The sequence below is a fragment of the Capra hircus genome, chromosome 16 (genome assembly GCF_001704415.2).
Source record: "Capra hircus breed San Clemente chromosome 16, ASM170441v1, whole genome shotgun sequence".
NCBI classification, from domain to species: domain Eukaryota; kingdom Metazoa; phylum Chordata; class Mammalia; order Artiodactyla; family Bovidae; genus Capra; species Capra hircus.
In genome coordinates, this window is record NC_030823.1 from 63,166,386 (window position 1) to 63,180,352 (window position 13,967).

At 38.1% G+C, this 13,967-nt stretch overlaps 1 protein-coding gene across 7 annotated transcripts in view; it reads left to right on the top strand.

Annotated features, from left to right (window-relative positions):
• SMG7 (SMG7, nonsense mediated mRNA decay factor) overlaps nucleotides 1-13,967 on the top strand; it is a 92,665-nt gene that overhangs the window by 33,568 nt on the left and 45,130 nt on the right. For all 7 annotated transcript variants that reach the window (XM_018060700.1, XM_018060696.1, XM_018060695.1 and 4 more), the window contains exons 2-3: nucleotides 9,762-9,793; nucleotides 12,155-12,272. In XM_018060700.1, coding sequence (XP_017916189.1) covers nucleotides 9,762-9,793; nucleotides 12,155-12,272 — 150 coding nt within the window. The remainder of the gene's footprint in view (nucleotides 1-9,761; nucleotides 9,794-12,154; nucleotides 12,273-13,967) is intronic.

The following is a 13,967-nucleotide window of genomic DNA, read 5'->3' on the forward strand; positions in this document are numbered from 1 at the left end:
GTTTAGAGTGGAGAAAAGTGTGTTTGCGGATCCAACTTTAAACTGTATTTCTTTAAGTTTTATATAATCAAAACTAATGTTTGAGGAGAAACAAAAAATACAATAATGTAAGTAAGTCCTTTGCAATTTTTGCATATTAATCTGTTTTTATTTTCTGTGCATACTAGAATGTGGTCACTACAACATTCAGGTTCTCTTGTTACTTAGCATTACGTGGTGATAGATGACCCAGGATTTTTTACCTCCACCTTCGAACGTTGCCATATTCAACCTAGTATGTTGCTTCAGAAAGGATCCTATGTCAGTGACTCAAAAGTAATTTGGTGGTCACTGAAGTATTCATGTCACAGGTTAACCCTCTCTCTTGGAGTTATCTCAATGGACATGAATTTGAGCAAACTCCAGGCAATAGTGAAGGACAGGGAAGCCTGGCGTGCTGCAGTCCATGGCCAAAGAGTCAGACATGACTTAGTGACTCAATAGCAACAACTTGGAGTTATCACCTATGTTCCTGTATGAAACTTACCTGTTTTGTTTATTCCTGGTGGCAACTCTGAAAGGGAGCTTGTATCCTTGTTTTATAGATGAGGAAGATGAGGTTTCTTGAAACTCCAAGGTAGCACTATTACTATAAACCCAGATTCAGACCTAAGTCTTTTTTCCTATGTATCATTTTGTGTTACATAAAATTGCCTTAGTATGATACACATTTTACCATTCATTAATTCAACAAAATTGTAGTGAACAGCTGTGACATACCAGGCATTATTCGGAGTGCTGGGGATATAGTCCTGAACACTGTCTTTTCACGTTTTTTCGTTGTGTGTGATCTGTACTGTACTCATCACTTTTTCTCAGCTCTTTTGCCTGTTCATTTTGTTATTATCCCATAGGCTCACCATTCTCCTCAGTTAATCTCCCTCTTACTTTTAGACACTGGTCTGATCTCCTGCTTTATCTCCGAACTTGAGGCGGTGTAGCAGTGGATTCTCTGGACATCTTTCCACCCTGCCCCACTCCCAAATTTTCCTAGCACAAGTCTTTCTAATACTACTTTCCTTCAATTTCATCCTCTTTTGAAAGCTAGTCTTGCGTCCTGTCTTTTTCATATTCTCATGTCTTTCCATCTTTTCCAGAAGCATGCTGTATCACTCTTGTTCTTTCCTGTATCTTCAACCTATTCATTTCCGCTAGCTTCTTTTCTTCATTCTAAACATGCTCAAGTCTCTCCCATTGGAAAAAAAGAAACTTTTACCCGTGGCCTCCTTTTATTTCTCTTCACAGCCCAGTGTGTTAAGAGTTGACTGAAACTTCTCCCTCTTACTTGTTCCTCATTCTCCCTACAGTTTGACATTGTTTCTTTCTCTGACAAGGCAGTCATTAACCCTTACTGCACTAAATCCAACACACCCTCCAGTCCTTAGAGTACTCATCTACTGCCTGTGATGTTGTTGACTGCCCCTTCTGTTCATCCTCTTCTTTTGCCCTCCTGTGCCTGTGAGTTTCTTCTTGGTGTTCTTCATGCTTTTATCTGCCTGTTAAGAATGAAGATAGGGAACTCGCACCACCCTTCTGCCTTTCTGGGCAATTATAGCTACTCCCATGGTTTTAGCTGCCATCTGTGTGCTGATCACTCCAGCATTGTGTCCGTAGTCTTGATGTCTCCCCTGTGCTTGACACTCATCTCTTCTTAAGTGTCTGCTTGCTCACCGCCACTTAGTCAGATACCCAGATGTGCAAGGCAAGAATTTGGGAATGATTTTAGATGGTTTCCTCTGCTTTATTTTCTGCTGATTTTACTTCCAAATATTTTTGAATCTAGGCGTTTCCATCCATTCATGCTTCCACTTCATTTCCATCCATTCATTTCCTTCACTTCCTTACCTCCAGTCTTGCCCTTTTAAACCCATCTTCCATGCATCTTGTTGTAATCATTTAAAAAGGCAATTCTGACAATGCTGTACCCCTGCTTAAAACCCAGCATAGATTTCCTAGTAGTTAAAAGACAGAGCCTGAGCTCCTTAACGTGTCATCCACGGCCTCACAGTCTGCAGTCTGCTGTGACTCTCCGGCTCATCTGTAGCTTCCTGCCCTGCTTTTGATGCGTCAGTCTACCTCCTTCACTGGCTTAGCTTTGTTTTTCTTTTGTGATATTTTCTCTGCCTGGAAGAGTAATTCCTTCTCATGCTTTGAGATTCCTAGACCAGAATTGAGCCTTTATAAAACTAGGTACACATGTTCAAATAGTACAGATTATTGAGTGAATGTTGTAATACAGAGCAGTGGAGTGTCAGGAGATTTGAAAGCTTGTGCCAGACTGTGAAGTGCCACAGAGAGAGAAAGCAAGTTAGTAGTTTTATTATCTCTTACTGAGAAGCTCCTTTAGGAGCAGCATTTCCTTAGGTGTTATTTTTCTATGTGAGATCCAACAGTAGAGCAGCACGATTTATTTTTTTCTGATGCTAAAGCTGAAACTCCAGTACTTTGGCCACCTCATGCGAAGAGTTGACTCATTGGAAAAGACCCTGATGCTGGGAGGGATTGGGGGCAGGAGAAGGGGATGACAGGATGAGATGGCTGGATGGCATCACCGACTCGATGGACATGAGTTTGGGTAAACTCTGGGAGTTGGTGATGGACAGGGAGGCCTGGTGTGCTGCAGTTCATGGGGTCACAGAGTCAGACATGACTCAGCAACTAAACTGAACTGAATACCATGAGACTTGGTGTTACCTTAAAGATCTCAGGAACGTCCGTGAGATTTGATGTTACCTTAAAGGTCTCAGGAATGTGTGTGTGTGTGTGCATCTGAATTTGTAAGCACATACTTGCCTTCCAGTGTCTACTCTCTGACCTGTTATTTAACACAAATAATTATCATCAGGTTATTATGTTTATGGTCATAACTGATGGCTACTCGTATCCTGAATACTCCTTAGTACTTTATGGAAATAAGTAAATTATCTTGAAATAAGACGTGCTATGGCTTTTATTAAATTTCAAAAAAAAAAAAAATTAGTGTTGCCTCCCAAAACAAGAGACTAATTCACCTCTCCTCAACTGTGAGTTTAGAGGACATTGGCTTATATATTCCTATGTTCTTCTCAGAGATGGAAGGGGGTTTGTCCAGGTGAAAGGAATCTTCCCCTGTATTTACCCCTAACTTGGAAATATCTTGTATATTTTTAAGCCATGAATATACTGTGTGATCTTGAGAGATTATTCTGTATTCGTTACCTTGCATTGTTGTATCAGTGGTATGTATAATCAAGCTATTTGTTAAAGAAAATTACCATTAACTAGTTTTCTCCTCTAGTGACATTATAAAAAAAATTACTGTTAAATGTTTAATTTTTGAAAGCCCCAGTTCTCTAGGCTTTTATTATCAAGCATTCCTTTTCCCCCTTCCCCACCCCCTGCCCCCTTACAATCTTGTATAAGAGAAGAACTGTGATGCAGTGGTTAGGAGTTAGCCTCTGGAATCAGTGTGTTGAATTGCTGCCTCTACTACTTGCTAACTTGATGACCTTGGGCATGTTACTTAACCTCTATATCCTTAGGTTTCTTCAGCTATAAAGTGGGAGCAGTAATAGTACATAGTGAGGGTTAAATGATTACTTTATGCCAAACCCTTACTTTAGAACAATGTGGCAATAATAAGTGCTAAATATAGTGTTAGCTATTTTAGTGTACCTAGTGCATTAGAGGAGAAGGCAGTGGCACCCCACTCCAGTACTCTTGCCTGGAGAATCCCATGGACGGAGGAGCCTGGTAGGCTTCAGTCCATGGGGTCACTAAGAGTCAGACACGACTGAGCGACTTCACTTTCACTTTTCACTTTCATGCATTGGAGAAGGAAATGGCAACCCACTCCAGTGTTCTTGCCTGGAGAATCTGGGGACAACAGAGCCTGGTGGGCTGCCGTCTATGAGGTCGCACAGAGTCAGACACGACTGAAGTGACTTAGCAGCAGCAGCAGTGCATTAGAATGTGTTAAATGTGTTTATAGATATTGATTCTCACCCATGGTCTCCAAGAATATTGTTTCAGATGGTTGGCTTTAAACATATTTGGTTATCACTGAATGTTTCAGATTTTGTTTAGCCTTTAAATGGCTTTTTCTTTTTTCTTGTTTGATAGAAGTGCTTAATTTTTATTATTTACAAACAGGCAATATATTTAGTATTTTGAAAGCTTTATATTTTAAATAGTGCTGTTTTATTACTGAAGGCTTGATGATTTTAATTCTCGGATTCTTCATTCTTTTTATTAATTCCTTCAGCTTAAAGTAAGAATAACAAAGAATTCATGTGGCCACACCTTCTAGAAGCCAAGAGGAAACTTTTGAAAATTAGTATCTCTTTATATAAGCATTGTAGTATTAATCTTTAATAATATTGATCTTTAACAAAACCAGTAGGTCGTTGAGGTATAGTATTTTCTGTTTATAAAAAAAGTAAAATAAGTAGACAATTTTGTGCTAATGTTTGTGAAAGCAGTTGGTTTAAGATCACATATCTGTTGATTTCTTATATATTGTACACCATCTAAAAAAACTTATTTTTAAACAGTCTTCTTTGTGACATTATGATGTCAACAAATAAAAATATTTATTTTGAGGAGACTATTATTGATGACTCCTCATATGGGAAAACTGTTTGTTTGGGGATTTATACATATCGACTTCTTGTTTTTGATCAAATACTTACTCCCTGGAGCAGGAGAGCCAAACCTTTTCTGTGAAGGGGCCGATAGTAACTGTTTTAGGCTTGATGAGACATGTAGTCTTTATCTTAACTACTCACCTCTGCTCTTGTAGCAGAAAGCAGCCATAGATGATACGTAAATGAATAGGCAAGCCTGTTCCAATAAAATGTATTTACAAACGTTGATCCATTGTGAAGGAAGAAATTTTACCCACAGTCTGACCACTGCATGAGAATATGAATTTTACTTCTTGTGGTCTTTCTGGTAGAAATCTCAGGTATTTATTTCCTAATATGAACTGATCTTTTTTTGGTTTGTTTTTTATTTTTTGTGAACTGATCTTCAGTTTAGACTAGTTGACTTAAATGTTAAGATTTAATCAACAGAGCACAAAACTGAACCTAGGTAAGTCTGTGTTAGCTTTTTATGTCATAGAATTTTTAATTCCAACTTGAAATAAAAATAATTTGAACTTCAGAGTCAGAACTAACTTTGTACTTAATTGTACCTAGTTGCTTTGTGATAATGGACAGACTATTTCCACATTTCACAGTTTCAATTTCCTTGTTTATGGAATGGGAATGATAGTGGCTATCTCCCACGGTTTTATTTTCTGTTTAACTCTCTTTACCATTTCAGTTTAGCAGAGTTATTTTAGTCATTAACGCGTGTCTCTTTCAGAACCTAGGAGAGAACTGTGCTCAGAGGTGAGCATCTCTTCCCTAGTCGTTCTTGAGGCATCAAAACTCTTGAAATTTCAGAATGCTTGGACATTCATGTCAGATAGTTTTTATGACATTTTTGCAGTTTTGTTTGTGTTTAGATTTTTAGTTTTATATTTCTTGGACAGGTTATATAAAAATGGTATATAAAAATATATAGTGAAATTTTGATCTTTATCAGTGGAGGCCTGTTCCAGAATCTGTTAGAATTATAGTTTTTCTCTTACTGATGGCCTATCAGAGAAGCAGATTATTTGGAAATAGTTCCTGTTATATGCTCAATATAATCTTCATTTGACTGGAAATTGGTATGCTCATTAGGCAGATCTTCATTTGACTGGAAATTGGTATCCTCATTAGGCAGATCTTGGGACTTCCCTTGTGGCTCAGACGGTAAAGTGTCTGCTACAATGTGAGGAGACCTGGGTTTGATCCCTGGGTCGGGAAGATCCCCTGGAGAAGGAAATGGCAACCCACTCCAGTACTCTTGCCTGGAAAATCCCATGAATGGAGGAGCCTGGTAGGCTACAGTCCATGGGGTTGCAAAGAGTCGGACACGACTGAGCGACTTCACTTCACTTCACTTCACTTTAGGCAGATCTTCAGTTCAGTTCAGTCGCTCAGTCGTGTCCGACTCTTTGCGACCCCATGAATCGCAGCACGCCAGGCCTCCCTGTCCATCACCAACTCCCAGAGTTCACCCAAACTCACGTCCATCGAGTCAGTGATGCCATCCAGCCATCTCATCCTCTGTCGTCCCCTTCTCCTCCTGCCCCCAATCCCTCCCAGCATCAGAGTCTTTTCCAATGAGTCAACTCTTCGCATGAGGTGGCCAAAGTACTGGAGTTACAGCTTTAGCATCATTCCTTCCAAAGAAATCTCAGGGCTGATCTCCTTCAGAATGGATTGGTTGGATCTCCTTGCAGTCCAAAGGACTCTCAAGAGTTCTCCAACACCTCAGTTCAAAGGCATCAATTCTTCAGTGCTCAGCCTTAACAGTCCAACTCTCACATCCATACATGACCACAGGAAAAACCATAGCCTTGACTAGACGGACCTTAGTCGGCAAGGAATGTCTCTGCTTTAGCATCACCAAAATGGTATTTGTTCATCTTTATGAGCAAATCTTGTTTGGAGTGAGAAAACAATCTATAAATACATGATTCTCAGTGTATCTTGTATGTACTAGAGTATGTGTTTTAAGGTAAGATATGGATTCAGTTCTGTTTAGTCGCTCAGTTGTGTCCGACTCTTTGTGACCCCATGAACCACAGCACGCCAGGCCTCCCTGTCTATCACCAACTCCCAGAGGCCACCCAAACCCATGTCCATTGAGTTGGTGATGCCATCCAACCTCATCCTCTGTCGTCCCCTTCTCCTTCTGCCCTCAATCTTTCCCAGCATCAGGGTCTTTTCACATGAGTCAGCTCTTCTCATCAGGTGGCCAAAGTATTGGAGTTTGAGCTTCAAAAATCAGTCCTACCAATGAACACCCAGGACTGATCTCCTTTAGGATGGGCTGGTTGGATCTCCAAGATATGGATACAGTGTAAAATATACCCTTAGTAACTTGGCTACTCAGAATGAAAGGTTAGTGAATCCAATGAAGATGCATGAGTATGGCTGGTTGTCTTAAGTATAACGTTCGTAAGTTAGTACTCTAGTTAGGTTCGGCTGCGGGCAGGAGAGGAGGTTGTGGCACTGGTAGGTTAAGAGGTGAGGCATTTCTAAATATGGTCTTAGATTTTAAGGACGTAAATCAACTACTTTGTGAAGTTTTGGTTTGTTTGTTTTTTTTTAATGGCAAAAGTTAAGCACTCAAAGCAAACAGTAAAACTAGGCTGAATGGATAATGGAATTTGACGTGATGTTATTTTTTAGGATTAAGTATAGCTGTGTTTTGGGATTCCCTGGTGGCTCAGAGGTTAAAGCATCTGCCTGCAATGTGGGAGACCTGGGCTCTATCCCTGGGTCGGGAAGATTCCCTGGAGAAGGAAATGGCAACCCACTCGAGTATTCTTGCCTGGAGAACCCCATGGACGGAGGAGCCTGGTGGGCTACAGTCCACGGGGTCACAAGAGTCAGACACAACTGAGCGACTTCAGTTCACTTCATAGCTGTGTATTTGATATTGTTCATTTATAGTGATAGTTCTCATGTGGCTTGTGGTTTTTATAACATCCTATTATGCTTCTGTTATATTTGAAAGCTTAATTTTTAAAAAATATTAAAATAATTTTTTAAAGCTAAGAAAAAAGATTCATGTTATATTTTGATGAAACTAAAATTCACAATTGATATTAAATAATAAACATTTACAGTAAAATTTTTAGAGTCTCTGTTCTCTAACTTTTATGTCAGATTTTGTTTTTAAAAATGGAGATCTCTTAACTTTATATTCTTACCTTTTATATTATATGACTGTAATTTAGCCTTTTTCCTTTCTTCACTTAAAAAGTATTTGTTGAATGCCTACTTTGTAGGCATAGGAGTTGTGATGGTGAGCATTAAAATCTGTGATATGTACTATGAAGAAAAAATACAACTGCTTTGAGAATATAAAACAAGAATATGTTTCATGTATGTAGGGTTCAAAGGCTTCCCTGGTCGCTCAAGTGATAAAGAATCTGCCTGCAATGCAGGAGGCCTGGGTTCAATCCCTAGTTTGGTAAGATCCTCTGGAGAAGGGAATGACAACCCACTCCAATATTCTTGCCTGGGGAACTCCTTGGACAGAGGAGCCTGGCAGGCTACAATCTATGAGGTCACAAAGAGTCAGACACAACTGAGTGACTAAGACACACACACACACACACACACACACACACACACACAAACACACATAGGGTTTTAGTAAAGCTTCCTCAGGAAGTAATGTCTGCTGAGACAAAGGATGAGTCATTAAGTAGACAAAGTGGGGAAGAGGTATTTCTAGCAAAGGGACTCTTCTTTACAAAGGCTTTGAGTGTGAAGGGAGCCAAACACATTGGAGAATCTAGAAAGAAGTCCAGGGACTGGAGCAAAAGGGTCAAGGGGAGAACAGAATGATGATAGAAGTAGAGTACAGAGGCTCTCTTCAGAGTGCAGAGGGCTTTGAAGTCCACTTTACTAAAGATCTTGATTTTCACCCTAAAAGCAGTGGGATGTCATTAAAAGGTTTTAAGAGGGCAGTTGATGAGGTCAGATTTGCATGTTTTAACGATCCCTCTGATAGCAGTAGAGCAAACAGAATGAAAGGAGACAGGAGTGAAGTGGAGAAAAAGATTTGGTGGCTTTGCAATAGTCCAGGCAATGGATGGTTATAACTTGAATGATAGTGACTGAAAAAGAACTAAAGGGAGAATTACAGGTTCAAGATGTATTTAGTAGGTAAAATTCTTTGGCATTGATAGATTATCAGGGATTTGAGAGAATGTTGTCATGGATGACTTCCCGGTGTCTGCTTTTCACAGCTGGGAAGCCATGATACATTTAGTAATGTACAAAACTCTAGAAAGAGAAACCAGAGATGAGGGTGGAGGTTGATCATGAGTTCATTTCTTGAATACAGTCAATTCTTGAAGAATTTGGAAAGAGAGAAAAGAAGCAGCAGTTAGACGAGAATATAATATAGAAGATTTTAAAGTCTGTGAAAGTGTAGGGCATGTTTAAATACTCTGTGAGAAGCATCCAATAGAGAGGGAAGTTTTTAAATTATTGAAAGAGGGGAGGTGGTAATTAAAGGATCAGAAGTTTTTACAAAGGCTAGAAAGAGCATACCTAAGTGGAATTACTGGCCTTAAACAAGATATACACTTCCTCTAGTGTTTTAACAAGAGTAAGAAAGAAGAGAGTTCTGTGAATGTAGTAAGCCTTTAGTAAGGGCGTTGTTTTCCTGAGGAATGGAACTGTCCTTTGCTGAAAAGAGTTGAGACTGAGGAAGAGGGCAGAAATCAGCTTGAGGAGGATGGGAATTTAAAATAGTTATAGTGGCTAGTGAATTGAGAAACACAGAATTTTCTGGCCTCATTGACAGAAAAATTTTAATTTAATAAATGTCACTTAAATGTTATTTTTAAATGTATCAGATTTGGGAGTAACAGTAAGAAAGTGAACCCTGCCTGGTAGAAGAGTTTGTGATGACCCTGTGAACGTCTTAAGCAGTGACATCAGTTTGCTAAGATCTTACTATTCTGGATGTTAAAGCAGGGTCACTGTTTGCAGTGCCACAAATAGAGCTGCTATACATTCTTTTTTTTAATTTGCATTCTTATTGTCATATGATTTTACTTAACTTTTAGTGTTGGGTAGGCCTAGTTTGTTTCTAATTGATATTCTTTTTCCCTTTTTCAGGCAGGCAGAAGTCCTGAAGGCTGACATGACAGGTACTGTCTGACTCATTTGTTTTTCACACCTTATTTTATACCATTAAATTAAGAGAAGTGTGTCATCTTATTATACTACTTGTAGTATCGTCCTGGTTGACAAAAGGTTTTTTTCAGTATTTATTGTTTTTATAGTTTGAATTTTTACTTAGATGGCTCATCAAAATTTTTTATAATCTGTGCTACATTGACTTGAATATTGCCTAGTTTAATGCATATAATAATTTAACTTTGACATACTATATTAGCGATTTAAGAGATACAGAAAAAATAATTCATCTACCATATAAACACAAGTACCAACATTAGGTTTATGTCTTCCTGTTTATAATTCCCCAAACCTAAATAATAAATAAGCCTTCAGAGAAAAATATTTTTTGGAAAACTCTTGCAAATTGAAAGTCCTTGAAGTTGAGCTACCTTGCCACTTTTCTTTTCTCTCTTACCTTTTTGTTTTCAATAATAGCCAAGGTGTTTTTGAAACAATAATTAGACTTAGCCAGTAAAAGGAGCAGATGACTTGAACTCAAAATTAGGAAGTATATGGCAGCAGCTATGTAGTGGTCAAAATGTTCTCTTTACAGCATGATAGCAACATGCTTTCTGTGTAACTATGCTGAAATGTTTTAAAAAATGTAGGTGCTAGTGGATCTCTTTCTAATTTTTGAAGATTTTAGTTCTGCAGTGACACTCACAAAGACAGTTAAACTTGTTGTAAACTGCATACCTGCTAAAATTTACAACCAAGAGGAAATGGGCTATTTGGATGTGTTTTTCTCAATTTCTAGAGTTGCAGGCTAATATTCTAAGAATTTTGAGTAATCTCACTGTCACCTTGTTCAAGGGGGAAAAAAGCCCAAATCACTTTTTCTTAGTTTACAGTTCTTCCTGTTATTAACATAGCTGTCATTATCCTCCATACTATGGCTCCCGGGGTCAGCTCTGCACTCTGCTCTGCTCTATTATGCCTCTTTGTGTTGGCATTGTAATCTGCATTGTGTGATAACAGTTGTATATGGAGCAATCGCAGGCAGTCTATATAACTTTTACATTTTCTTAACTCTTGAACACTCTCGTAAGAAGGCCTTAGGGTTTGACTTTTGTAGGGTACATCTGTTGTTCCCAGAAGGTGACTTGTCCCTAAGATATTAAGTCTGCTCATTCAAATGCTAGTCTCTCCGATGGGTCAGGGTTAATGATACCTTAAAATCCTTTCTCTACAGCCGATGAGTTGAAGCAGGGTTGAGTGAATCTATAAATCTATTTATTTAGTCATTAAAAGCTTAATAAAGGGCCAAGAACCTGATACCAAAAAATAGACCCTATATTTTAGTTTCTAGCAGACTCTCGTGAGGATTAACTCTAATATCTGGGAGATTCTGTGTGCAGAATAAGATTATGGTGCCTGTAGATACTAATAGCAAACCTAAAGAGGAGTGAAGACTATGCCGTTGGAAAACCTTGAAATGCAACCAGACAGGCTAACTAGCAGTCAGAAATATATAATTGAAAAGTCCATTATTAAGTTCTTCTACTGAGGCAGCTCACTATCAGTTGTTGCGCTTATAAGCCTAGTAACAGGAAAGGCTAATGTGCCTTGTAGGACTCTGGCAGACAATACAGCCCCGGTTTGGTATTACATACAGTCATAGCCTGACTTCCTGATTTCATCTTGCACCCAGTCTCTCATTTGGCCTCTTGAGCAGTTTAATCACTTGTCTGCTCGTTTACATTAAATAGCAAGTATGCATTGCTCACAAAAGTGTCTTGACAAGCAGCCTACCGATTGGTAAAATAACACTCACTGTCAAGACTTTATTGGCTTGACATATATAGGAAAGTAGGAGTAATAGCAGAATGCTCAAACAACTGCTGGATTGTGAGCTGACAGGAGGCTTCTGTAAGGGCAATTGTGAGAATGATTCAAAAGAAGAAGAAAAGCTTCTTTGAACAAAGAGATACAGTTATTAATGTAAGAGTAAACAGATCAACTTGGCAGTCCACCGTTTCAAATGGGGTGACTCTTATGAGGCATATGACTTCCTGTGGTATAAATACATAGATATCCATACCAAAATCAAAGGGTGCATCATTCTCTCTCTTATTTTTAAGCCTTTTTCATTTCATGGTGTTATTTCAAAACTAAAAGACAAATACAGAAGTATTTTGAAAGAGTCAATCATTAGCCAAAAGGTGAAAGTTTCATCTGAAATGTAGTAGTATAAAACTTTTGGAGCAGTCTGTGATATGTATTTAAAGCGGGTTTTTGCTTTGGTGAATAGAGAGTGAAGGAATTGTTGATGTGGGATAATGGCCTTAACTATCTGTTTCTCTACCTGCTGTTTTTGTTTTGTTACTCAGATTCTAAGCTGGGTCCAGCTGAAGTCTGGACATCCAGGCAGGCTCTGCAGGACCTGTACCAGAAAATGCTTGTTACTGATTTGGAATACGCTTTAGACAAGAAAGTAGAACAGGATCTGTAAGTATTACCATTTGGGATGTCCCTGTAAGATCAAGAATCTCACCGAGACTTTAGAAGAGAACAATTTGGTTGTTTCTTTTTAACCTATTTCAGAGTAAGCTATCTCAGTGGGAAAAAAAAAAAGAAATTCTAATATTTGTGATGTTTTGAACAAACTGACCTTTGGTGTAAAGAGGAGAAATGTTCAGAGTTGAGTTTTATTAAGGTGTTTAGGGCATATCATAAAAACAAGTCTGTATATATTTCAAGTGCTAAGAAATAGTGTTTGAATTCTCTGTATTGTATTCAGTCCTGTATTTAAGCTATGATTTAGAAAAGGAAGTGTTCAGAGCAGACTTTCTTTGATAAATGCAATTCTATAAATCTCTCCCAAAGGAAAATACATTGTAAGGAAAGTTCTTCCTTTTAATCGAATAAATAGATATTTCCTTCCTCCACTCCCCAACAAGACTAAGAAAAATTTTACGTATTTGGGCTATTCCACTCATTCTCTCTATGAGCTGTGAAATGGCAGATAACCAGATTCCCAAGTGAGTAAATAAATTCCTTTCATGGAAGGCCTTGCTTTATAAATTGAAACAAGGACATTAGCCTGGTGGAAAATTAAAAATCAAGAATATTCTGTTTACCTAAGTTGTGGTGAAAATTAGTTTTTCCTAATCTAATTTTCCTGATTTTTGCACACCTGACCTTTATATTGTTAGAAGACCTAGTAATAGAATTTAATCACAACCACTCAAACACGTATTTTTGATATTAGAGTCATGGATAAGATGGCATCAAAATTGCTGAGGGAGTGATTGCCCTCAGAAATCATTAAAAACCCCAGTGCTTCAAAAGAGTCTCAAAAGCTGCCGTTGATAAAGAATTAGGTACTTTCCAGGTAGGTTGTAAACCCTTTATCTATATTTGCATCCTTTAATGAAGCCAGTATATCTTTCTTCCTTCTTAGTTTGTTTTTTTGTTCGTTTCTTTCTTTTCCCCCTGTGATTTCCAAATTAGGGAGCAACTGTACTTCACCATAACTAAATTTAAAATGACTCTCTGTACAACTTGATTAATGAATGAAAGGCATTTTATAACAGGATTTTGATATGCCATATTTCAGCACTGTGTTTGAATAGCCAAAACTGAAATGTCAAAAATAAGTTTATATTTCAAGCTCTCGCAAAAATATTAACCCCAAGAGAAACAAAACTATTAAATAGAAATAGAACCAAGTGTTGTGGGAAATAAGTTTTAGAGAAATAAGAAATATGGCTTAATATTTATAAGGAAACCACCGCCACCATCCCCCATCCCCCCAGGCATGCCACTTGATAGAAGACATTTTTTGGTGCAATGATAAAATGTATGAAAACTTGTTAATAGCTTACTTTTACTTTGGTCTTACCACTGTAGTTCTAAGTTTGTACCAGGATTCCTAAGTAGGTTCTAACTCTAGTAACCCTAAAAGATTAATAACTGAAGCCACTGATTATTCGAACATTTGGTAAGTGTTTACTAAGGTCAGTTGCATTCTACTGCTTGTCTAGTCTTGTTCCAAGGGGAGCATAGAGTTATTTAAGTGATAACTTTAGTGCAGGTTTACTGTCTAGTGTGTTATAATTATAACAAACAGTTCTTTCTTGTTCTCAGGGGGACCAGTGTCTGCCCAGTGAGTCACTGCTATACCAAATAGAATTACATTTT